This window comes from Sporothrix schenckii, assembly GCF_000961545.1.
Source record: "Sporothrix schenckii 1099-18 chromosome Unknown Cont48, whole genome shotgun sequence".
Taxonomy (NCBI): domain Eukaryota; kingdom Fungi; phylum Ascomycota; class Sordariomycetes; order Ophiostomatales; family Ophiostomataceae; genus Sporothrix; species Sporothrix schenckii.
In genome coordinates, this window is record NW_015971149.1 from 1,487,939 (window position 1) to 1,510,313 (window position 22,375).

General features: G+C 56.7%; 7 protein-coding genes across 7 annotated transcripts; 3 read left to right on the top strand and 4 right to left on the bottom strand.

The window, feature by feature from the left end:
• Positions 1-1,481: 1,481 nt before the first annotated feature.
• On the bottom strand, positions 1,482-3,110 carry SPSK_00771 (nuclease domain containing protein; the record flags this gene model as incomplete). The annotated part of the gene is made up of 2 exons (XM_016727719.1): positions 1,482-2,243; positions 2,682-3,110. 2 exons carry the CDS (start codon positions 3,108-3,110, stop codon positions 1,482-1,484), a joined length of 1,191 nt encoding a protein of 396 aa, XP_016584322.1.
• Positions 3,111-3,998: 888 nt separating this feature from the next.
• SPSK_00820 (uncharacterized protein) lies at positions 3,999-5,208 on the bottom strand (the record flags this gene model as incomplete). Its single annotated transcript, XM_016727767.1, has 3 exons — positions 3,999-4,075; positions 4,159-4,964; positions 5,015-5,208. 3 exons carry the CDS (start codon positions 5,206-5,208, stop codon positions 3,999-4,001), a joined length of 1,077 nt encoding a protein of 358 aa, XP_016584323.1.
• Positions 5,209-5,583: 375 nt separating this feature from the next.
• SPSK_00682 (U3 small nucleolar RNA-associated protein 12) lies at positions 5,584-8,720 on the top strand (the record flags this gene model as incomplete). Its single annotated transcript, XM_016727632.1, has 2 exons — positions 5,584-5,600; positions 5,669-8,720. 2 exons carry the CDS (start codon positions 5,584-5,586, stop codon positions 8,718-8,720), a joined length of 3,069 nt encoding a protein of 1,022 aa, XP_016584324.1.
• Positions 8,721-10,297: 1,577 nt separating this feature from the next.
• On the bottom strand, positions 10,298-10,840 carry SPSK_00914 (uncharacterized protein; the record flags this gene model as incomplete). The annotated part of the gene is made up of 1 exon (XM_016727856.1): positions 10,298-10,840. One exon carries the CDS (start codon positions 10,838-10,840, stop codon positions 10,298-10,300), a length of 543 nt encoding a protein of 180 aa, XP_016584325.1.
• Positions 10,841-11,198: 358 nt separating this feature from the next.
• SPSK_00739 (monooxygenase-like protein) lies at positions 11,199-13,138 on the top strand (the record flags this gene model as incomplete). Its single annotated transcript, XM_016727687.1, has 4 exons — positions 11,199-11,299; positions 11,368-11,477; positions 11,555-12,072; positions 12,122-13,138. The coding sequence occupies 4 exons, from the start codon at positions 11,199-11,201 to the stop codon at positions 13,136-13,138; spliced, it is 1,746 nt and encodes a 581-aa protein (XP_016584326.1).
• A 494-nt stretch (positions 13,139-13,632) lies between these two features.
• Positions 13,633-14,536, bottom strand: SPSK_00863 (F-type H+-transporting ATPase subunit b; the record flags this gene model as incomplete). Its single annotated transcript, XM_016727809.1, has 2 exons — positions 13,633-14,417; positions 14,506-14,536. The coding sequence occupies 2 exons, from the start codon at positions 14,534-14,536 to the stop codon at positions 13,633-13,635; spliced, it is 816 nt and encodes a 271-aa protein (XP_016584327.1).
• Positions 14,537-14,979: 443 nt separating this feature from the next.
• On the top strand, positions 14,980-16,803 carry SPSK_00751 (U3 small nucleolar RNA-associated protein 19; the record flags this gene model as incomplete). The annotated part of the gene is made up of 1 exon (XM_016727699.1): positions 14,980-16,803. One exon carries the CDS (start codon positions 14,980-14,982, stop codon positions 16,801-16,803), a length of 1,824 nt encoding a protein of 607 aa, XP_016584328.1.
• Between the last annotated feature and the right edge of the window lie 5,572 nt (positions 16,804-22,375).

Sequence of the window (22,375 nt, forward strand, 5' to 3'; positions counted from 1 at the left end):
ATCGGGATCCAGGAAAGGAAGATATTAGGGGGGGGTCAAACGGCATAGTCGTGTTTGGGTGGTTTTCGTTGAGGATCGAACGTCGTTTTATTTAATGTAAATTTATAGAAAATAAATTAAAATTCTATTGACAAAAAACAATTCTACAACTTAAATAAACAAGTGGAAGGAATTATACTTAAAAAGTTCACTCACACTTCGTTCAAGAGCTCAACGCAAACATCGAGAGTCAAATACCAAACAACACGACACGGACAATGATTCATTATGACAACAATAATGGCGAACAGGACCTGCGTTGCGACGTCCGAGACTGCATTTCTATAACCCCTGGCATCTGGTTTACATTTCCCCACACTTTAACACGTCCCCGATCGATATTGCAACCCACAACCCACGGCCTTTTTCATGTCGTTTGTCTCTGCATCCTCTCCCTCTTCTCTCCCCGGTCTTCTCCCCAGTCTTCTTCTCCACGCCTTGGCTTCTTCTCCCGCTCGTTCCATTGCATTTCTTTGTCCCTGCATGCCCGGAACGGCAACCTTCCTTGTCTCGTCATCTGTTTGTCGTCATCCGCCCACCTGCACGTCCACCTTCATCTCACGTTGTCATCGTCCCTGGCCCCTGCATGTGTTCTTCGCCGTCGGTTTCCCCCAAACGTAGTGTCATGCAGGAAACGACACGAAATGTCTTGAAAATGGACGCCTTGACACGCGAGACGGCATGGATTGATGCATGCCATCTCATCTGATACCGTGCGTTTTCGCCGTGCCAGGACACAGACGTCCTGCTCCCTGCATGGCGGTTTCGGCAACTTGCTCTTCAACACGCTCACATCTTGAGGACAGCATGCCCAGTCAGACACATGGGACGGGCAGGGAAGGAGCCGGCGCGTCTGCTGCTTCTAGAAGTTTCAAAGTTTGCAAAGGATGAGAAAAGTTCAGATTCGGTCTTGTACGTCTAAAGTGATGCTGCCATAAACAAATGTTTTGTAGGTGTAGTGTGGGAAACACTGCATCGATCCAAAACGACACAGAAAAAGGGTAAATGGGGTAGTGGCGAGAAGGAGAGGGAACAGGAGAGGGTATCAAAAGGCGTCGTAGAGTGTAGTGTCCCTTGCTCTATGTTTTGGTGCTGTCTGTCCCGAGTTCCAGAAGTCATTACATCCGTATCCTCGTCTGTCGCATGTCTTGTGACAAATGCTCCCATGATATAACACAAGTAAAGGAAAGGAAGAAGGGAAAGAAAAGGAAGGTGAAAAATGAAATAATGACAAGGCACGCAAGAGCTTGCAAAAAATGAGATAAGAAGAAATGACATAAGACATAAAACGACATCAATGAATGGCGTAAAAAACGTAACGTAAACTTGCGTGAATATAAAGGTTGAAAATGAAGAGAATCATTTCATCGTCCGGATCGTGGTCCTCGTCTAGTTGGTGGTTCATCTCCCCTTTTTGAGTCTTCATCTCGCTTCACCTCGCTTCACTTTTTGCCAGGCAAGGGCCCCTTGCCCCAGCCACCTGACGACTTGCCGCCTCCTGCCGACGACTTGTTGGCAGGTGATGATGCTGCTTGCGTGGACGTACTGTGTGTGGATGATGCAGTGTGTGCGGCCGTTGTCTTGGCATGTGCTGCTGCTGCCGTCGCGGCAGCCGACGGTGTGCTGCCCGCACTGGGTGCGGTACTCGCCGTCACTTTGGGGACAGTGTGGGCCGATGTGGACGTAGACGACGAGCCCGTCTTCCCATTCGACGACGTGGTCGTCGTTGCTGCCTCGGCCCCGCCGCCTCCTGTCGCCGCGGCCGCCTCCTTCTCGGCATCCAGCGCCGCCATCCGGGTCTTGTACTCCCGCGGCGTCTCAATCTCTCCGCTGGCCGTCGCCACGCCGTTGCGGCCCAGGCCGCCCGACCACAGCCCCCGCTTGCGCGCCTTGGCCTTGGCCTCGGCCACGCGGTACTGGGCCTCGCGGCCGCCAAACTCGGCGCCCGACTTGGCCTCGTAGCAGGTGGCTAGCCCGCGCTTGAGCATCTCGATGCCGACGTCGCGCTTGAAGAAGAAGAAGCGGCGGACGACGACGCGGGCGACAACGCGGTCGTACTGGTCGCGCCGGTACAAGTAGGCGCGCACGCGGCGGCCGAGCAGGTACTGGGTCAGAAAGTCGAGGGCCTCGCCGGAGTAGGGCTGGGCGGGACGGCCAAAGTGGGCGCCCTCGGGGGCGTCGACGCCAGCAATGCGAACGGGGATCTAAGTGGTCAGCGACTGGGACGGTGTAGTCGAAGCAAGGCAAAACCAAACTAAAGATAAAAATGAAAATAAAAATAAAAGCACACAAAAAACTGGGTGGACGGGCATCAAGTCTGGTTCCAATTTAGCCGGCCGTTTTGTTTTATCGTCATCTTCTTGTCGTTGGCTGTGTTTGTGGATTTTCTTGCTGCTCCCCGTTTGGTGACCCTGGACAGCAACATTCCTGGGTCGTTTATGGATCTTGCTTGATCTTGTTTCCTTTTTTGTCCTCTTCTTCAACCAGGTACACTTGTTCCTGTTCCGATCATCGAACACCAAACTCAGAGCACCGATCGTCAATCACCATATAGGCAAAATGCAGATGCGCACACCAAGCAAAACAAAAATAGACAAAACCACAAACGAATAGCAGCACACAACACACAACACCACACGTACTGTCTTGCCCTTCAGGTCTTTCCGGTACGCCGGCACCTTGCGCAGCCACCCCCACCCGGCCAGGCGCCCGCCCGGGGTGTGGAACAGGTGGAAGTTGTCGCCGTCGCCGACGCTCGTCACCTTGCCGAGCAGGCTGCGCTTGCGGAAGAAATTGGGCCGGATGTGGTTGGTGCTGGGGATGCGCCGCAGGTACGAGCGGTAGAACGCCGAGAAGCCCAGGGCCGCGGCCACGGCGAGGGCCGGCGGCAGCCAGACCTGCGGGTCGCGGTAGTGCTGCCAGTCGGTCTTGTTGAGGGAATCGGTCCAGGAGGTGAAGTTGGTCAGCGAGAGGTTGGCGGGAAAGGAGGACGAGGGCGGCGCGGGTTTTGGCGGGGGTATTGGCTCGGCATCTTTGCTGTCGTCCCGCCGTGACCAGCCTGGCCACCGCATGGCTGTGAGGGAGTAGAGGAGGAGGAGAGGAAGCGAGGAGGGGAGGCGGAGGAAAAGAAACAAAGATCAAGGAGTAGAGGCTCTATAACCAAGCTGGACGATGCCGAGTATTATGCGGTCAGGCCGCTGCTTGCGTGCTCCTTGTCTTTCGCCTGCGGTGGAGCGTCCGTTGACAAAGACCGTGCGAAAGTCGGGGTCCTGGAGTTGTCGAGCCTGGGGAGGCCTTTTCGTTCTCTTTTCGTCTCGCCTTTTTCGGCCGTCAAAAAAAGTGTCGAAAAAGCGACCACTATCGGCGCTTATCGCTGCGGCGTTCCTTTTTGACCGCTGTAAAATGCCAAAATGGCACTAAAAGAGCGATAAATCGGCGGGCACCAAAAGCTTGTGCTTCCCCCTCGGACCCGCCACCGACTTTATTTGACAGCAGCCGCACGATGGAGCTGTTCTGCTACTGCGTGTAAACGACTCCGAGCTGTTATTCGTATTGATAGAGAACTTTATTTTGAAGCGCAATTGACGCAATTGAGCAACTGGGCAGTGGAGTGACTGTACATCGCACATCGTTTATGTGAATATACATTTGATTAATTGCATAATCACGTAAGGAGTGCCTGGACACGACGGCGGCCGCCAAAAAGAACACCGTTATCGTCCTCTCATCATACGTAACAATCAAACGCATAAACATGTTGAAAGCTAGTGTGCATTTTATTTTTGTAGACGTTGACCGCCGCTCGTGGGAACGACCGTCTCGCCGCCTCCAGAACAACTCCGCAAAGCACATCGACAAAGTACAAAGCGTAAAGTACCCGATCGCCAGCAAGCATGCCCCAGAATACTCGCTCCTTCTCTTCCGTTGTGTCTTGCGTCTCTCCGTGCTGCGGGCCCCGCCTACTGCGCCTTGAATGTACGGCCGCTGGCCGTCTTGCGCTCCTTCTCCTCGCTGTCCGGCCGGGCTCTCCGCAGGACTGGCATTGTTAGTACGGCTGCGCAACGGATGGATGATTGACCTGTTTGATTTGTCTCTTCATGGGGGGGACAGAAAACTCACCCTGCAAAAAGTCGGCTGTCCGCCTCCGCATCCGCGAGTGGATGTACGCCTTGGACGCCTTGATGTGGTAGTGGAAGTAGTCCCGGAACGTCTGGATGTGCGAGATGATCTCGGGCATGCGCTGCGGCGTCAGGTGGCGCGGGAACAGCACAAACGTCACGTAGCCGATGTCGCCCGTGTTCCGGACGCCCGGAAAGCCCTGCAGCTCCAGCGGTGGTTCGGTGCGGAACAGCACCTGCGGCGCGTTCTGGATGGCGCGCCGGCGCGCGTCGACAAACTCCTGGATAAACACCTTGCCAAACACGCGGTCCGTCTCCTCGCGGAAGACGGTCGAGAAGATGACGGTCACGCGGTCGTGGCTCGCCTTGCAGTAGATGGCCTCCTCCTCGCGGTAGTGGACCGCCATGACCACGTTGCCATCCACGCCCCGCGGCGCCTCCTCCGACGTGTACTTGGACGCGGCCTCCCTGAGCCGGTAGTACTCGGCATACGCGGCCTCAAACGGCGCCGCCATCATGTTGCGCTTGAGCAGCGCAATCTTGGTGACGAGCGCCTCGCGCGCCTCGGGCTCGGCCGGCAGCCGCTCGAGGTCGACGACAATCGAAAACTGGAAGCCCGGCTCCGGCGCGACAATGTAGTCGCCGTACTCGCGCTGCAGCACAGCCTCGGCGCCGTAATTGACGAGGTCGTCGTAGCAGCGCAGCTGGATCGAAATCTGGATCTTGGTCTTGGACTCGGGCGTGGAGATGTGGAAGAGGACGCCGTCAAAGTCGGAGACCGTCTGGTCGATGGAGACGGGGGGCGCTCTGCGTGTGTGTTAGCAACAGCAGATATGGACAACATACGCCAATGGCACGAGAACGACGACATTGCGGTAGCACCGTCAACGTTACGAGACCATCGCCGGCCGCTTACCCTGAGAAACGCTCCGTCAACACATTCTGAATCAGCACGTTCTGGAAGTCGAGCAGCAACATCCTGGCGGTGGGCGGCAGTAGCCAGGTCGCTGTAGATGAAGAGGTGTTTTGTTGAAGGGTGGGAAAGGGTCATCAGTCGACGGTCCAAACCAATGGTGCCTCGTAGCAAGAGACAGTCGTCGTCAACTGCAGCGACGGCGGGCGCGGAGTAGGGCGGGGCGCTTCCCCCCAGGCAAAGCGTTTGGTGGCTTGGATCGCTGACGCTCGTTGCCTGTAGCTGCACGTGACACGTGTGCCCCTCGATGGGTCCACTTTACGGCGAGCAGCCCAAAGCGGAAAGGGCGATTATGCTGCGTCCTTCTTGCCGCTAACAATCCTTATCGTTATCGGCCAAAAAAAGTTGACGGGCAGAGAAGGCGCAAACAAAACAGAAAACGTACGAAAACGTGCAGGTGGTCTTTCGCCCCGACAGCTTTCACGACAGACTGCGAGCCATTGAACTGCCACCATGGTCAAGTCATATTTGTATGTATACCCTGGTACACCAGCGTGCTTGCTATTTCTTGCTTGCTAACGTCACGCTCTGTCTGCAGAAAATTCGAGCCGGCTCGGTCCTTTGGCGTCGTCGCCTCGGGTACCTCCAACCTCCTCTGGGCCGGCCATTCCTCGACCTCCTTCACCTCGACCTCGGCAGCCTCCACGACCACCGGCAGCGGCCATGCCATTGTCGCCGCCAACGAGGACGTTTTGGTCTGGGACATGAAAAAGGGCGAGCTCCTGAGCCGCTGGCACGACGACAAGAACACGTCGCAGGTCACCGCCCTGGCCGCCAGCCGCGCCGACCGCGATGTGGTCGCCGTCGGCTACGAGGACGGCAGCGTGCGGTTGTGGGACCGGCGCATGGCTACGGTCATGGTGAACTTCAACGGCCACCGATCGGCTGTGACGCACCTGGCCTTTGACGGCGCGGGCGTGCGGCTGGCGAGTGGCTCCAAGGACACGGACGTGATTGTGTGGGACCTGGTGGCAGAGACGGGGCTGTACAAGCTGCGCGGGCACAAGGACCAGATTACGGGGCTGGCGTTTGCCGAGCCGTCGCTTCCTGTGGGTGGTGACGGCGAAGACGAAGGCGACGGCGCCGACGTCGTTGCCGACACACCGGCCGGCGACGGCTTTTTAATTACGACCTCCAAGGACTCGCTCATCAAACTCTGGGACCTGTCATCGCGCCACTGCATCGAGACACACGTTGCGCAGACCAACGGCGAATGCTGGGCGCTGGGCGTGTCGGCTGATCTGTCGGGGTGCGTCACAGCGGGCAACGACGGCGAGCTGCAGGTGTGGACACTCGATGCCGCCGGCCTGGCTGCATCGACACAACAAGTCGATGCTCTGGCGACGACAAAAAGCACAACCAACGCAGAACCAACGTCCCCTCAAACCTTCCTCACATCTCGCGGCACGCTGCACCGGCACGGCAAGGACCGCACAGTCGAGATCCTGTTCCACCCTCGGCACGACTTTTTCGCCGTGCACGGCGTCGAGAAGGCTGTCGAGATCTGGCGGATACGGTCGGACGCGGAGATTAAGCGCGCGCTGGTTCGCAAGCGGCGGCGGCGGCGGGAGAGGCAGGGCAAGGTGGAGAAGGGCGCCGACACAAACGTGGATGCGGAAGACGACGAGAGCCTCATCGACACGTCCCAGGCAGACGTGGGCGAGATCTTTGTGCAGCACGTGATTGTGCGGACGGGCGGCAAAGTGCGGTCGGTGGACTGGGCGGCCGGGGCCGCCCCGGGCGGCGGCAGCAAAAAGGACCTGCAGATGCTGGTGGGCACGACCAACAACCTGCTGGAGCTGTACACCGTGTCCACGAAAAAGGACCGCGTTTCCAAGCAGGCCAAGAAGGACAAGGAGGAGCCCCCCGAGTACGGCCGCGCGCTGGCGGTCGAGCTGCCGGGCCACCGCACCGACGTGCGCTCTATTTCCCTGAGCTCGGACGACAAGATGCTGGCCACGGCGGCCAACGGCAGCCTCAAGATCTGGAACGTGCGGACGCAGTCGTGCATCCGCACATTCGAGTGCGGCTACGCGCTGTGCTGCGCGTTTTTGCCGGGCGACAAGGTGGTGCTGGTGGGCACCAAGACCGGCGCGCTCGAGCTCTTTGACGTGGCGTCGGCGGCCCTCCTGGAGACGGTCGAGAACGCCCACGACAACGGCGCGGCCATCTGGTCGCTGCAGGTGCACCCGGACGGGCGGTCGGTGGTGACGGGCAGCGCCGACAAGACGGTCAAGTTTTGGGACTTTCGCATCGTGCAGGAGCCGGTGCTGGGCACGACGCGCACGACGCCCCGGCTCAAGCTGGTGCAGACGCGCCTGCTCAAGCTGACAGACGACGTGCTGAGCGTGCGGTTCTCGCCCGACGCCAGGCTGCTGGCGGTTGCGCTGCTGGACAACACGGTCAAGGTGTTCTTTGTGGACTCGCTGAAGCTGTACCTCAACCTGTACGGGCACAAGCTGCCCGTGCTGAGCATGGACATCTCCTACGACAGCAAGCTGATTGTGACGAGCTCGGCCGACAAGAACGTCAAGATCTGGGGCCTGGATTTCGGCGACTGCCACCGCTCCCTGTTTGCGCACCAGGACAGCATCCTGCAGGTGGCCTTTGTGCCGCACAACCAGGACGGCAACGGCCACCACTTTTTCAGCTGCGGCAAGGACCGCGCGGTCAAGTACTGGGACGGCGACAAGTTTGAGCAGATCCAGCGGCTCGACGGGCACTTTGGCGAGATCTGGGCGCTGGCCGTGAGCCACGGCGGCCGCTTTGTGGTGACGGCCAGCCACGACAAGAGCATCCGCGTCTGGGACGAGACGGACGAGCAGATTTTCCTGGAGGAGGAGCGCGAGCGCGAGATTGAGCAGCTGTACGAGAGCACGCTGGCGACGTCGCTGGACCGCGCGGACGCGGACGAGGATCCGGAAGAGCGCGACCGCGAGGGCCAGCTGGGCCAGCAGGTGGGCGCGGCGTCCAAGCAGACGGTGGAGACGCTGATGGCGGGCGAGCGCATTGCCGAGGCGCTGGAGCTGGGCCTCGCGGACCTGAATCTGCTCAAGGAGTGGGACGAGGCCAAGGCGCGGGCCCTCGCTGGCGAAGGCGGCGGAGGATCGATCGCGCCGCCGCAGCGCCACATTGTGTTTGTCGCCCAAGGCAACCTCTCCGCCGAGCAGTACGTCCTCGGCGTGCTCGCCAAGATCCCCGCGGCCGCGCTGCACGACGCGCTGCTGGTGCTGCCGTTTGCGCAGGTGCCCGCCCTCTTTACGTTTCTGGAGCGGTTCGCGCGCCAGGGCCTCAACATGCCCCTGACCTGCCGCGTGCTCTTCTTCATGCTCAAGACGCACCACCGCCAGATTGTGGCCAGCCGCACGATGCGGGCCATGCTCGACACGCTGCGGGCCAGCCTGCGCGGGGCGCTGCAGCAGCAAAAGGACCAGATGGGCCACAACATGGCGGCGCTGCGGGTGGTGGGGAGTGCGGTGGCGGACCAGAGCGTCAAGACGTATGTGGACGACACGTGGGACGCGGCGGAGGCGGCGGCGGCGGCCACGGGCGCGGGCAAGCGCAAGCGGACGTTTGTCCAGGTGGCATGAGGGCAAAGTGTACGGGCCGCTACCGTGTTGGTCTCATTTACAAGTGGCTGCAATCATTTATCATTTATCGTTTGTCATGTGTCTTGTTCCATTGCCTGTAGACTAGAATGGTGTTTGCAGTTTATTCATTGGGAAATGCCATTTGCTTTGGCTGTACCCTCGGGCGTCTCTCCTCTTGCGTCTGTCTTGTGCTGAATGCTGTCCAATGCTGTCCAATGCCGTCTTGTCGTCCGATGTTGACGGCCTCGCCGTTGGGGTTGCACAAAGGACCCTGAACGTCGGCCCGCACGGAAGGCTAGCCCGTCAGCCGTCGATGCCCACTGTACAGAAGTATGACAGCACATTTGTACGACGGCCACAAACCGACCGTCTGTCAGCAAGGCAAGATCGTCGCGACCGAACGTGTGTCGTATGTCAGTGTACAACTTACTGTGTAATTAATTACGACATCCCCCTCTGTCAATAGCGCTTCATGCAGCACCCTTGTCCTGGTGCAGCTGCTTGCCCCTTACCCTCACATAGCCGCTCAAGTCCACGACCGCATCCATCGAGCAGAAAGCCCGCACAACAGCGTCGCATTGCAGGCAGACGCCTTCCCAAATGGGCAAATCACGTCAAAGCACACTTATGTGCAGAGTTTGGCGCATGCGCAATGCCTCGCACGATGTAGAGCTAGGCAGCTTCTGTCGAGGGACCGTGAAGACAGCTGCAAGTTGTGTGCGTTGACTTTACGAATTACTTGTGCCATGTATTACTGGGAGACGGGCGCTGGTGCCTACAGTCATAGCAAGTGAGTTTGGCTCTCTCCGGTGGAAACGGCAGACGTTACGGCAATCGAACAGGTTGGCATCGTTTGCACTATGTTATTTACCGGGGCTCATTATGTCTTCTCAATTGGAGTCGTCTCCATCGGTTCGGTTCGGTGGAGCTGGTTGCTGTTGTTGTCCAACAATCCCCTCTTTTCCTTTTTATCTATGAGCTCTTCCACCTCCACACGCCTAAGATACGCTTTTCTCCTTATTGTCCCTAGTGTTCTTTCCCTTGGCTGGCTCTGCTTAGCAGAGACTTACATAAAGACGGGACAGACAAGAGTCGTCGAACCAGCCAAGCTGCGGGGAATCTTCACAGCCGGGGGTCGTCCATGCTGGTTGTCAAATTCGACGGATCGGAGGACGTCTTTTTTCAAGTCATCTTGCAGAGCGCCTCCCCAATTGTGCAACAAGCCGTCAATGTTGTATGACAGTATTCTCCGGACCATAAACAACACGCATACTGCCCTACCGATGAAAAGGAAACGGCATCCTGTCACTCGCGACAATACGTATTGACACGGTAATGTGAGATGGCGTCGATGGCATGTATCCTAGAGCCTGGGCTGGCCACTAGACCGTACGCATCTACTCCACGCCTCCGCAAATCTCCACAGTCTTTCAGCCCCTTCTCTTAGTCTCTTCGGCACTCGTGTGGACGACAAGAAAGAACGTCGAGAGATGAGAGACAATGTTGCCATACCAGCCTTTCGGCTCCGTCGCCCCAAACTGGGCGTTCCGTATGTTTGGACGACGGCACCAGTTGTTTTACGTGGGGTTGGAGACAGTGTAAATTAGACGGTCAAACCTGGCCAAAACGAAAGCGATACTCATGGCCCCGGAAGCCACCACCCGGGATGCCCTTTCTATTGAAATCATACCCTGCTTCAGCTTCCGTGCAGCATTTGCAATTTTACAGGCCTGCATATGACATGCATTGCACTCCTCATCGTCCGCTCTCGACTGCTCTGTCTTCAAACAGCCTACCACACCTGGCGTACCACTCCTGGTGTATCGCTCCTGGCCTACCACACCTGGCCGGTTCCTGTGGTCTGCGTTCCGTCTCCTCCATGTGCACTCTGCGCTCTGTGCGGAGCAAATAGCAGCCAGCTCGAGACGCTCAGGGACCGTGTCTCCCCTCGTCGGTGTCGTAATTGTAGTCTTTTCCTCGTCTGCTGTTCGCGGCGGTCCAGACCCAACTCCAAATCCAAACCGATGCAAGCACATACATATGTGCATATCGTATATAATCTCGCGATGCGCCTTTTTCTGTCGTGTTCTTTGTAGTCTTGCATAGTCCTCTCTGTCCATGCTGTGTGTATATGTGTCGCTATTGCCTCGTGTTGTCTGTTCGTCACTATTCTCGTTCGGCGCCATCGTCTCTCCTTCGCTTCCATCCACCCTATTTCCTATTCCCCATCGCCGGCCCCAAGACCATCGCACCAACACGCCAGTCCCCTCACGCGGATAAACATCCCGCGGCAAGGCTCACAGAGGTAGTACCTTTTTCTCTGGAAAAATAAGTCTGTTGTTTCTAAATTCTCGTCACTTTCTTTCCTATTTGTTTTCTACTCCGTAGCTTTTCGTCCTCTGCATCGTCACAGAACTCGGCAAGTTCCGACAATACGACGAGACTGCACAAGTTCTCGAAATATCCATCTCCCGCAACATGGCCGACTTTACACTCAAGGATGCCAACGTCGAGAATCTGCGGCCGCTCAAGGTCCGCGTCATCGGCGCCGGCTACTCTGGCATCGTGGCCGCTATTCGGTAGGGCAACATGCCTCACGAACAATCTGAATCGAAACACACGACTGACAACAAACAACAAACGACAGGATACCTCAACGGCTGCGCAATGTTGACCTCGTCGTCTACGAAAAGGAAGAGGGCATCGGCGGTGTCTGGTGGGTAAACAAGTACCCGGGCATTGCCTGTGACATTCCTGGTAAGGCCCTTTTCTTCCCAAAGACTGACCTGCGTCTGTGTCCGCCGCTCACACAGCCTTCTGAACGCTCTCTGCAGCCCACTCGTACCAATACACATTCAACCCCAACCCCAACTGGTCCTCCCTCTACGCCCCCGGCAAGGAGATCCAGGCGTACCTGCAGTCCACGGCCGAGCGCTTCGGCGCCACCCGCTTCATCAAGACCCAGCACAAGCTCACGAGCGCCGCCTGGGATGCCGCCACCAAGGAGTGGGTGCTGCAGGTGACCAACCTGGCGACGGGCACCGCCTTTGAGGAGCGCTGCAACATTCTGATCACCGCGCGCGGCCAGCTGAGCAACATCAACTGGCCCGACCTCGACGGCCTCGACACGTTCAAGGGCAAGATCATGCACTCGGCCGCCTGGGACACCGACTACGACTTCACCGGCAAGCGCGTCGCCGTCATTGGCAACGGCTCATCGAGCATCCAGATCGTGCCGAGCCTGCAAAAGGTCGCCGGCACCGACCTCAAGGTGTTTATGCGCAGCAAGACCTGGATCTCCTCGCGCTTTGGCGACAATGCCATGGTCCAGCTGGGGCTGGATCCCAACGACGTAGACTGTATGTCCCTCCTCCCAACGCGTATCCTGCCGGCCTACCTAGCTAACGAATGCAACGACGGCAGTCCCCCCCGAACGCCGTGCCGAGTGGGCCGCCGACAAGGACGCCTACTTCAAGCTCCGCAAGGCCTTTGAGACGGACGGCAACGCCATCCACGACTCCACCATCCTCGGCACCGACATGCAGAAGCTGTTCCAGGGCCTCTTCCGCAGCGGCATGCAGGAGCGCCTCAAGGCGCGCCCGGACCTGTTTGACCTCATTGTGCCCGACTTTGCCCCCGGCTGCCGCCGCCTGACGCCCGGCAAGGGCTATCTCGAAGCCCTCATGGCCCCCAACGTCGAGGTCCTGCCCGAGGCCGTCGCCGGCGTCGACGCCACCGGCGTGCGGACCGCCGGGGGCCGCCACCTGGACGTCGACGTCATTGTCTGCGCCACGGGCTTCAAGGTCTCGGAACCGCCGCCGTTCTCGGTGCGCGGCCGCGACGGCCGCGAGCTGCAGGACCGCTGGGCCGCGCGCCCCGAGTCGTACCTGTCGGTCGCCGTCGACGGCTTCCCCAACTACCTCATGATGTTCGGGCCCAACTCCGCCATCGGCTTCGGCAGCCTCACCAAGATCTTGGAGGCCGAGTGCGACTACATTGTCCAGGTCCTGCGCAAGGTCCAGCGCGAGGACTACGCCACCATCGAGCCCAAAAAACAGCGCGTCGACGACTTCACCCAGTACATTGGCGCCTACTTTGCCAACACCGTCTACATGGACAACTGCCGCTCGTGGTACCGCACGCAGGGCGGCACGGGCAACTGGATCTGCGGCCTGTGGCCCGGGTCGACGGTGCACGCCCTCGAGGCGCTGCGCGCCCCGCGCTGGGAAGACTTTGACTACGAGAGCGTCGACGGCCCCCAGGCCAACGGCATGCGCTGGCTCGGCAACGGCCGCAGCGTGACGCAGGAGCCCGGCGGCGACCCGTCGTGGTACATCAACCCCGAGTTTGTCGACACGCCCGTCGAGGGCCGTCCGGAGGACCAGCCCGAGTACAAGGTGCGGCCGTGGCTGTACTGAGCGAAGCGGTGGGCGACGAGTCGAGTTGCGTAGATCTGCTTCGTTAGAATAGGAAATTTATCATGTTCGTTAATATGCAAAACGTGTCCAACGTATCCGAAAGAGCGTCATCAAAGTACCGTCGAACATCCAATGTCGACGTCGGTGAAAAAACAGAAATGACAATGATATTTGACTATGGCACACAAAAAAGACTAGGTACAAAAGGGAAAGGATGTCGCGGCCTCGTGGTGGGTGTCGCGGATTGGTTCTTGTCGGGTCCTGCTTTTCCCTCAAGGGTTGTCTTTTTCTATTTCAATAAGAATTTTTGTTCGTAGAGGTTGGCGTGAGGTAAGGGCCCGGGTTCAGACGTGCGTGTTGCTGACAGTCAAAACCGAGACCGTCGTTGGTCGTCGATTCAACGGATGCCGTTGACAATTTACTGCTTGGCAGCAGCAATCTCTGTTGGGGGTTGAAGTTAGAAATGATCAAAATCAAAAATGCACAAAATGGGATCACAGCAGGCGGAATGGGGTCGACGACAGTAGACGACCGCCTTTTGCCATCGATCCCATGCCGTCGCCAAGGACAGGGGCCAAGAACGTACTCTCAACATCCGCAACGGCCTGCTGCAGAATCTGCTGCAGCGACTTGGGGTTCTCCAGCTCCTTCTTGACCTTGGCAATGACGCTCTCGGCCAGCTCGCGCTGCTGGCGCTGCTTGACCTGGCTCTCGTACCGCACCCACGAGTCCAGCACCGACTTGGCCTCGGCCGCAATCGCCGTCTTCTGCTCCAGCTCAAACGCCTGCGCCTCCAGCGTCGCCGTCTCCTTGGACACGGCAAACAGACTCTTGGTAATGTCCACCACGCCCGACATCTGCTGCACGTCCGCGATGCGCGTCTTGACCGCCTGCGAGTGGTCCGCGCGCGCCGCGTTCAGGATGCCGCGGATCTTCTCGTTCTGCGACTCCGCCCACGACTTGTACAGCGGGCCGCCGTACTTGATGAGGCCCGCCCAGACGCTGATCAGGCAGAAGGCGACCACCGTCTCCTCGTTGACGACGTAGTACTCGTTGCTCAGCGCGTAGATGGACAGGCCGGCCGCCGACGACAGGATGGCCGACTTGGAGATGAGCGAGTTGCCGGGGAGCGCGTCGAGGATGCTCGATGCCTTGGCCTTGGGGTCCTCGGTCGGGACGGACGACGACGACGACGGGGTGGTCGACGACATGCGGACGCTGGTCGCCAGGGCCGGGAGTGCTGGGCGCGTAGACAGGGCCGGCCGCAGGCGGGCGAGGCCTGTGTTCCTCTGTTAGCTGTGGTGCTTATGTATGCAGTCGAGTGGAAACGCTGAAACGCCCCCTCAATTGACTCGGGCCCAACTCACCAGCCGCGTTTCTCGCCAAACGGGACGCCATTGCTGCTAGAAAAGAAAGGTCGGAGGAGAGGGAGAGGCGGATGCGACGGAGCGGTGATGCAGATCGGTCGCCGGTCGTGATGCGTGTGGTGGTAGGATGTTGCTCTGAAGAAACGTGAAATACCGGATGGAGCTCGGAAAAGGGAAAATGAGGTTTTTCGGAACAGGTCGCTAGCGGGAAATAATAGAAGGTCACGTGAAGCGCTGTTATGGTGCCGGAGGCCCTGGACAGCGCTTGTGTCGGGCCATCGGCAAAACGCGCTGGTTGGTCCACCTTAGCCAGGGGGCTGTATTATATAATGTGCACGTGACTCTCATTCGGACGGGGTCCACTAAAATTCAGAATCGCGATAAGACGATAACAAAAAAAGTTGAGTGAAAGCTTCACTGCTCTCTTGTCTCCTCTCTCCTCAGACAACAGGACGTTCCGCCCACGCACACACGATGCCTGCTGCTACGACAACCAAGGCGGCAGCAGCTGCCAAGCGGAAACGCAGCACCAAGACCGATGCACCGCGAAAACGGTCACGGTCGGAAAACGGCAGCGACGACGAGAGCAGCGACAACGGCGAAACCGATGTCCAAGAACGCATTCTGCTGCTGGAAGGCCAAATCGGCGAGTCCAAGAAGCACTACAACAATATTGTAGAGCTGCTTGAGATTGCAAAGCAGAGGGGTGAGAAAGATGAGGACAATGAAGACAACGATGAAGACGACGAAGACGACCAGGCAGAGGAGGAAGAGCAAAGTCCGGCCCTGGCGGCTGCCGTTGCACTTTGCCGCGTGTTCATGCGTCTGCTGGCAGGGGGCAGCCTCAACCTGAACCGCAGCATGTCCGACAAGGAGGTGGTTGTCGTTCGGTGGCTCAAGGACCGGCTGGCCGAGTACGAGGCGGTGTTGTTGGGCTTGTTGGGTGGCCGCTCCGGCGACGCGGCGTCGACGGCGCTCACGCTCTCCATGCGTCTGCTGCAAGCCCAAGGCCAGTCACGACGGAAGAAGGCTGGCGGGCCCGGCGACGAGGAGACGTACGTCTTCCCGCAGCCGTTCCTGACGGCCATTGTGCGCGGCCTCGTCCTGGCACCGGCCACGCTCGACGCTGCGACGGCGGAGAACCTGGCCGACGAGTTTGTCGAGACGTACGTCGGCGAGTACTGCGACGTGCAGTTCTACACGTTCAAGGCGGTGTCGGCCGTGCTCGCCGACATGGGCCCCGACAGCCCCGAGCGCAACACGGCCGCACACGGCGCGTTCTACCTGCTCTCGCTGCTCGACGACGTGCCGGCCACGAGCGACGAGCTGGCGACGTTCTACATCAACCCGCCGCCGCACAAGCGCAGCCATGCGCTCTACTCGGTCGCCAAGCACCGCAAGCAGGCGCAGGACGCGTGGCTGGCGGTGCTCCAGACAGCCACGTCGGTCTCGTCATCGACGGACGGCAAGACGCTCCGCAAGCGCGCGCTCGCCATCTCGTCCACGGTGATTGCGCCCTGGTTTGCGCAGCCCGAGATGATGCTCGACTTTTTGACCGACTGCTACGACGCCGGCGGCTCGACGTCGCTGCTCGCGCTCTCGGGCCTCTACTACCTGATCCAGCAGCGCAACGTCGACTACCCGGCCTTTTTCCCCAAGCTCTACTCGCTACTCGACGCCGAGCTAATGCACTCCAAGCACCGCGCGCGCTTCTTCCGCCTGCTCGACACCTTCTTGGCGTCCACGCACCTGCCCGTCCAGATGGTCGCCAGCTTCATCAAGCGTCTCGCCCGTCTGTGCCTGCACGCGCCGCCCAGCGCCATCGTCAGCGTCGTGCCCTGGATCTACAACATGCTCAAGACGCACCCGCAGTGCACCTTTATGATCCACCGCGTGCCGCGCACCCCCGAGGCGCGCGCCCGGCTGGCCGACGAGGGCATGGCCGACCCGTTCCGGCCGCTCGAGCGCGACCCCATGGAGACGCGCGCCATCGACAGCTGCCTCTGGGAGGTGGTCCAGCTGCAGAGCCACTACCACCCCAACGTGGCGACGATTGCCAAGATCCTGGCGGAGCCGTTTACCAAGCAGGCCTACAACGTCGAAGACTTTTTCGACCACTCGTACCAGAGCATGCTCGAGGCCGAGTTTGGCAAGGCGGTCCGCAAGACGCCCGTGGTGGAGTTTCAGATCCCCAAGTGCATCTTTCTGCCGCACGACAGGCCGGCGCCAGAGGGTGCGGACAGCCAACCCGGCGTCGCAGAGGATGCGCTGCTGGTGAAGCTGTGGGACTTTGCGTGAGTGCGACGCAGGCGTACGAATGACCAAAGGAGAGGAAAAGGGAAAGGGAAAGGCAAAGGGAAAGGCAAAGGGAAAGGGCTCTTCCCGAAACAGCCAGGTTGCAAGCAACAAACCTTTGACCTCTGTACACCAGTCCAACCGAGCACCAACACACACTTACACACGAGCACCAAACACAGGACACAAATTAGGACCGGCCGCATCACACTGTAGCACCTCCCTTGCCTCTTCCTTTGTTCTTCCTTTGTCCTTTCTTCGTTGTCATTCGCTTCCCTTTTGTACGCGCATTCTCCCCGCTTCTGTACAACCCTTCAGAGAGGATCGTGTGCTGCGTTTGGATACGCGTGCAGGAGGCGGGGGAAGGACAGAGTGGGAGAAAGTGGATGGATGCGACAGAAAGGCAAGGTCACAGCGGAATCAACGGCCATGGCGATGTCGACAATGACCCAAAAAAAAAAAAAAAACAACCCAAAGCAGGCACCAGGTAATCAACATCTAGACGGCTCAGTCTGTCGTCCCTCGTCGTCACGTCCTCTCCATCCTGCTCGTGCTTTGTGCTGCCGTGCCTCCGACGGCATCTCGGGAACGAGACGAGACAACGACTACAGTATGAGTGGCATGAGACAAGACACTTTCTCTTCCTCTCCTCGTGTGCTTCATGTCGTGGGTCGGCGTCAAATTAGAGGTGATGGGCCTTTATGTCTTTTGTTTTTGCCTGTGTCCTGCTTCGCGGTATGACGTTCCGCGAGATGGGGGAAGAAACAAAACGACGACGGGAGGTCGGGTTCACGAGTCGATATGATGAGAGTGAAGAGGCACTAAACACAGCATCCGCAGTGTCCCGTATTCTATAAATCATTGAACAGCATGCAGCGAGCAATACCAGGCGTTTATTTTTCGTCATATTTGACGTTTATCTTCTTGTTCGTGTTATCTTGAGATACTATCCTGCGTTTTCGAATCCTCGTATCTGACTCCATTCCGTCTTTTCATCGTTCATCCTCGTTTACGTCCTCATCCTCCTTTGTGTCCTCGCTGTATTGTTCGTAATTTTGTCATTGCGTTGTTTCCCTTCTTCTCCTCTTCTTTCTTCTTGTCTCCCTCTCCCTGGAGCTACCACCCCCTTGACGCAATCTATCTGAGGGGAAACCAACATGGTCCTGTTGTGCAACCAGCCTTCTTGTCCGACAATGTGAGAAGGCAGAGATTCATATAAGACATACGCACTACGACCGGAGACGTCCACAAAGACATAAAGCAGACGCCACCACATGCACATCCTTCAGACACCGGCGGATTGACTGTTTCAGGGCATCCGAGACGTGCAGGCCGCTATGTGCAGCCTCCGGGCTTGCTGTCCCTAGCCCTTCCGGACGGGTGACAGCATGGAAACGCATTGAATCGCTGCGAGACACCATTTCCTCCTTATGGAGATTCCAAAGCGGGGATGTGCCTGTCAAAAGAAGGACTGCACAGCATGGGTGTGTAGCGAGGCGGCTGCATTGCAGAGGCCTTGGAATTGCGGGAAGACGACGCGGAGATGTTGCTATCGGCATACTCGTTTTCTGCTTCACTGAAATAGAAAAGGTCATCTGTAGACGACCATCACTGCACCACGAAAGGGGCGGACGCCTATGTGACCATTGCTAGTGTCCCCTCGCTTCGATTCCACACGTCCGATCACGACCAGGCATCTATATGTCCTCACGACGTTGTATATTGTCCCTCGGGGAACCTCCAGTCTGTGAAACGGGTGCAATATGCCGACGCCACGACAAGTATGAAGAACAGAATTCGCCGTACGGCTGCCACAGAAACCCAATCATCGCCGGCTGCGTGCATGATATCTTCAGTTTCACAACCGGCTGCAGAGGCCTATCGTGAGCCTAGAACGTGGGACGCAGATCGTGCATCGTATGGTGCCTGCTATTCTCGCAGAAAGAGTGCCCAACAGACGCAAGAGACAAGGCGAGAGAGTCTATGCGGCCCGCCTGGATGTGGTGATACGGCCTGTCTTGGTCTCTCTCTGACTGTGTACGAGCGTGCGAGCGTACGAGCGTGTACAATGACTGTAATCTTGCCCTGCTTTTCGTTCGGGCCCAACACCCGTCGATGTTCCAACCAGGCAGCAGATTGGGATAGACCTTTTGTGATTGTGTTCCAATAACTCTGTATCCTTGTGGCAACGTCTAGGCAGACTCCAAAAGACAAAAGAACAAAGAAGAGTATGCCGAGCCAAAGACGGATAGACCAACACGTCGTGCCCAACTATGGAGACGGCAGTTTCCATCGTGACCTGTTGAGTCATACTACAAGCTTCCTTAGGAGCAAAGTGAGGCGGCCAGGAGAATAATTTTTTGAGTGGGTTTAATTCTGTTTTTATTTTTATTTTTATTTTTTTACATTTGGGTTTCGATTTTACTTTTCATTTTAAACTTACGTATTTTTTGTCTCCAAAATGGTATCGATATACTTTGGTCGGAACCGAAATATATCGAATCTAAAACAAAAAGTACGGAAAATAGCCGGCAAGAGTCACTTGCTTCTACCGTCTTCTTTTCTTCCTTCTCAGCATGTTTGGTACACGTCGATGCAGGCACCGCATGCACCGCACGCGCAAGCGCCGGGCAGATGCTGGTGCAGATGCAAGTTACAGGTCCAGCGTGCAGCAGAACCGTATGCCTCCGTACACCGCAAAGACATCGCCTGGCTTGCAGCTGGGTTGGGATAAAATGTCTCGTCTTTGGCTTGCCCCTGCCTAAAATGCGATGCACGACGACCCCCAAAATACCAGAAAACTAAATAAAAATGAAACATGCTGGCATGCGTTGGAAGGGCGAGAACGAAATCGCAACTGGCGAGAATACCGGCTATGACCGGGGGCTTGCGTTGGTCGTTTTCAGTCGTATTACGTCTGCTTGTCGATCTGTCATTGTCGTAGCTTTTAAGGAACAAGGGTGTACATACGTGCCTCCCTGGTCCATCTGCATTCTAGGTGAGCCTGCACGCATTCGAACAGGAAATAGAAACTTCGTGATCTCCCGTAATCGTTCCATTGCTCTTCCGGGATGATGTTGTACTCTGCCAAACAGTGATATCGTGATATTCGACCAGGAACAAGCAACAAAAACGTCGAGTGAGCCTCTTTTTCTTACGGTGTGAGCTTTCGATTGCATTTTAATTTCCTCTGTTTTTCCCGAAATGGCAGGTTTGAAAGACAAACTAATATTTCCTCTTTTTTACTTCCTATTTCTTTTTCTTGTCTTTTCTTTTTCTTTTCCCTTTATTTTGCATGGAGTATTACGGGGTATTTGTATTTCTGTATTCCTCCCTTCACCGCATGTTTCGCTGCGCCCGTTGTCCGCGGAAGCGTACGCAAGCTACGCCGCACCAAATGAAACGAGAGACAGTAAAGTGAGAGAGACAGATAGGAGAGACAAAAGGCAGCCCTGTATGAACAACTATGGGGCTTGGGAATATGGAGCCTCATTCATTTTTGTCTTGTATTTCCCCAAATCGCATTTCTGTCACATTTACTCCGTCACGTCCATCTGCCATCCGATGGGGGGCAGCGGGGTGAAAATGACGAAACTCTATGACTTGCAAAGAGGATGATTGACAGCGAAAAAAAGGCGAGGAAAGAAAAGCAAGGAAGAGGGATGTCAGACAAAGTTGCGAAATATTGGACAAAGTAGCGGTGTCAAAGTCCACTCAGCCACAGCCACATTATACCTGAAAAGAGACAAGAAACGGACACTAAAGGCGATATCAGAGTCCTCATATAGCTGTCCGTTGTTTTTAGAAACAGGCCATTATTACACTACAATTGCCATTTTACTCTTTTTTTTTCCCTCTTTTTTTTCCAGCTGGTCATTGTGCCACATCGGCCTTCTTATCAAGAGAAGAAGTGGCTGGCCATGCTGCACCCCGGATCCAAGTAGATTTCGTTGCTCTCTGTTTCAAACTTTTCGGCCGTTCCCTGCTTCCGTGCCTTCTGAGATGCATATTTTGTGCCCTTAACGAGTCGATGTAGGTTGGTCGGAAAGAAGGGTCAGGAAAAACTGGGAAGAGCCTGTCCTGTTTGGCAAATCCAAGAAACGAGCTACTCAATTCAAAAACGAAAGAAAATGTTCCGATCCTCCGATCCTCGCTCTTCACGGCTTACGATGCTACTCCTTCACCATGATAGACACCGGATGCCCTCATCTTGGCTATTAATAGGTCACGTTTGGCTGCGGATGCTACTGCTCGATGCAGCATGATCCCGCGCTGCTTCTTGGGGGTTGCTTGGTTGCTTGGTTGCTTAAGACAGAGACAGCGGCAAGGCACACTCTGCAGAATGTCTGCAGCCACCTTGCAGAATGTCCAGTGTTTCAGTATTTGATATTGTCGATTTACCGGGAAGACGACAGAATGAGAAAACAGATCGACGGTGAAGAATGGCACAGACCCACAGACTTGGTCAAGCATGGAGTTGTCGACAAAAAGACATTGAAATGCTGAGTCTCTAAACGACCGACATCTTTTGACGTAAATTAATTGTTCTCTGAGGGGGCGGCGGATATCAATGTGCGTAATTGACAATGAAGAAACGGCGGAAATGTGCTTTGCACCAGACGGCTTTCACCTTGGTCCTGTTCTCTGCGTGCTATTTTGTCGTTGTTTGGCTACAATACATACCGTTTCCGAATGCTGGATATGCGGAGTGAGACCATTCGATTATAGATAAAGTGAGACTCGTCGTGATATTTCCGCCGCCGTTGAAGTCGAAAAGGGGGGCAATGAATGGGGCAAATAAGCTCATTCACCGTTGTCAACTTGTCGAACAAGACGATAGGATGCAAACATGCCACTGTCCTGTATGTGGCTCATACCATTCGGTATTCTTCTTTCTGCTGGCAGCCTTGGGAAAAAGAAACGACTCTTTTACAGTGAAGGTCTGCTCCGCCGAGGTGAGCAGCAGACCGACAGGACATGGACTATCGACAGGAGGTTTTGGCTCCCTCAATCCGCTCTACTCTTTCTTGTCTGCCTAGCCAAGTAGTATGAGAGCCGGGACTCCTTCGTTGCAATGTTTATCTTTGACGACGTGCAGTGAGCAAAGGCTGGATAAAGAAAACATCGATGAACACGGTGGACGTGCATGAATTTACCAAAACGAAGCAAGAAGCCGAGGACCCGAAACACGGTCAAAGAACGGTGTGCCCTCGTATCAAGATGGCTGAAAAGTAGTGCATCTCTTTCTATAGTGTGTGTCTCGTAAGGCGTCAGGGAAGGAACGGCGTAACAGGGCGAGAGTGGTCAGCACGAGAAAGGTGTGGTACGGATGTCACGAAGGGTGCGTTGCGAGACTGCTGTTGAACGTGCCCGCATCTCGATGCGCGGTACATTCTTTGTGCATATTGTGACATTGTGCATTCGTGCCTGACGGGCCGCGGCCTCCATTTGGGCAGTTCTGTTTCCGGGCAGTGGTTCGCCCCGTTTCGTTGACGTCGACGGTACTGGCTGGTCACATCGACGAGCCGATGCAGCACGCTGGTAGGTTGAAGCTGTCTTTCCGTTTATCTGGCCA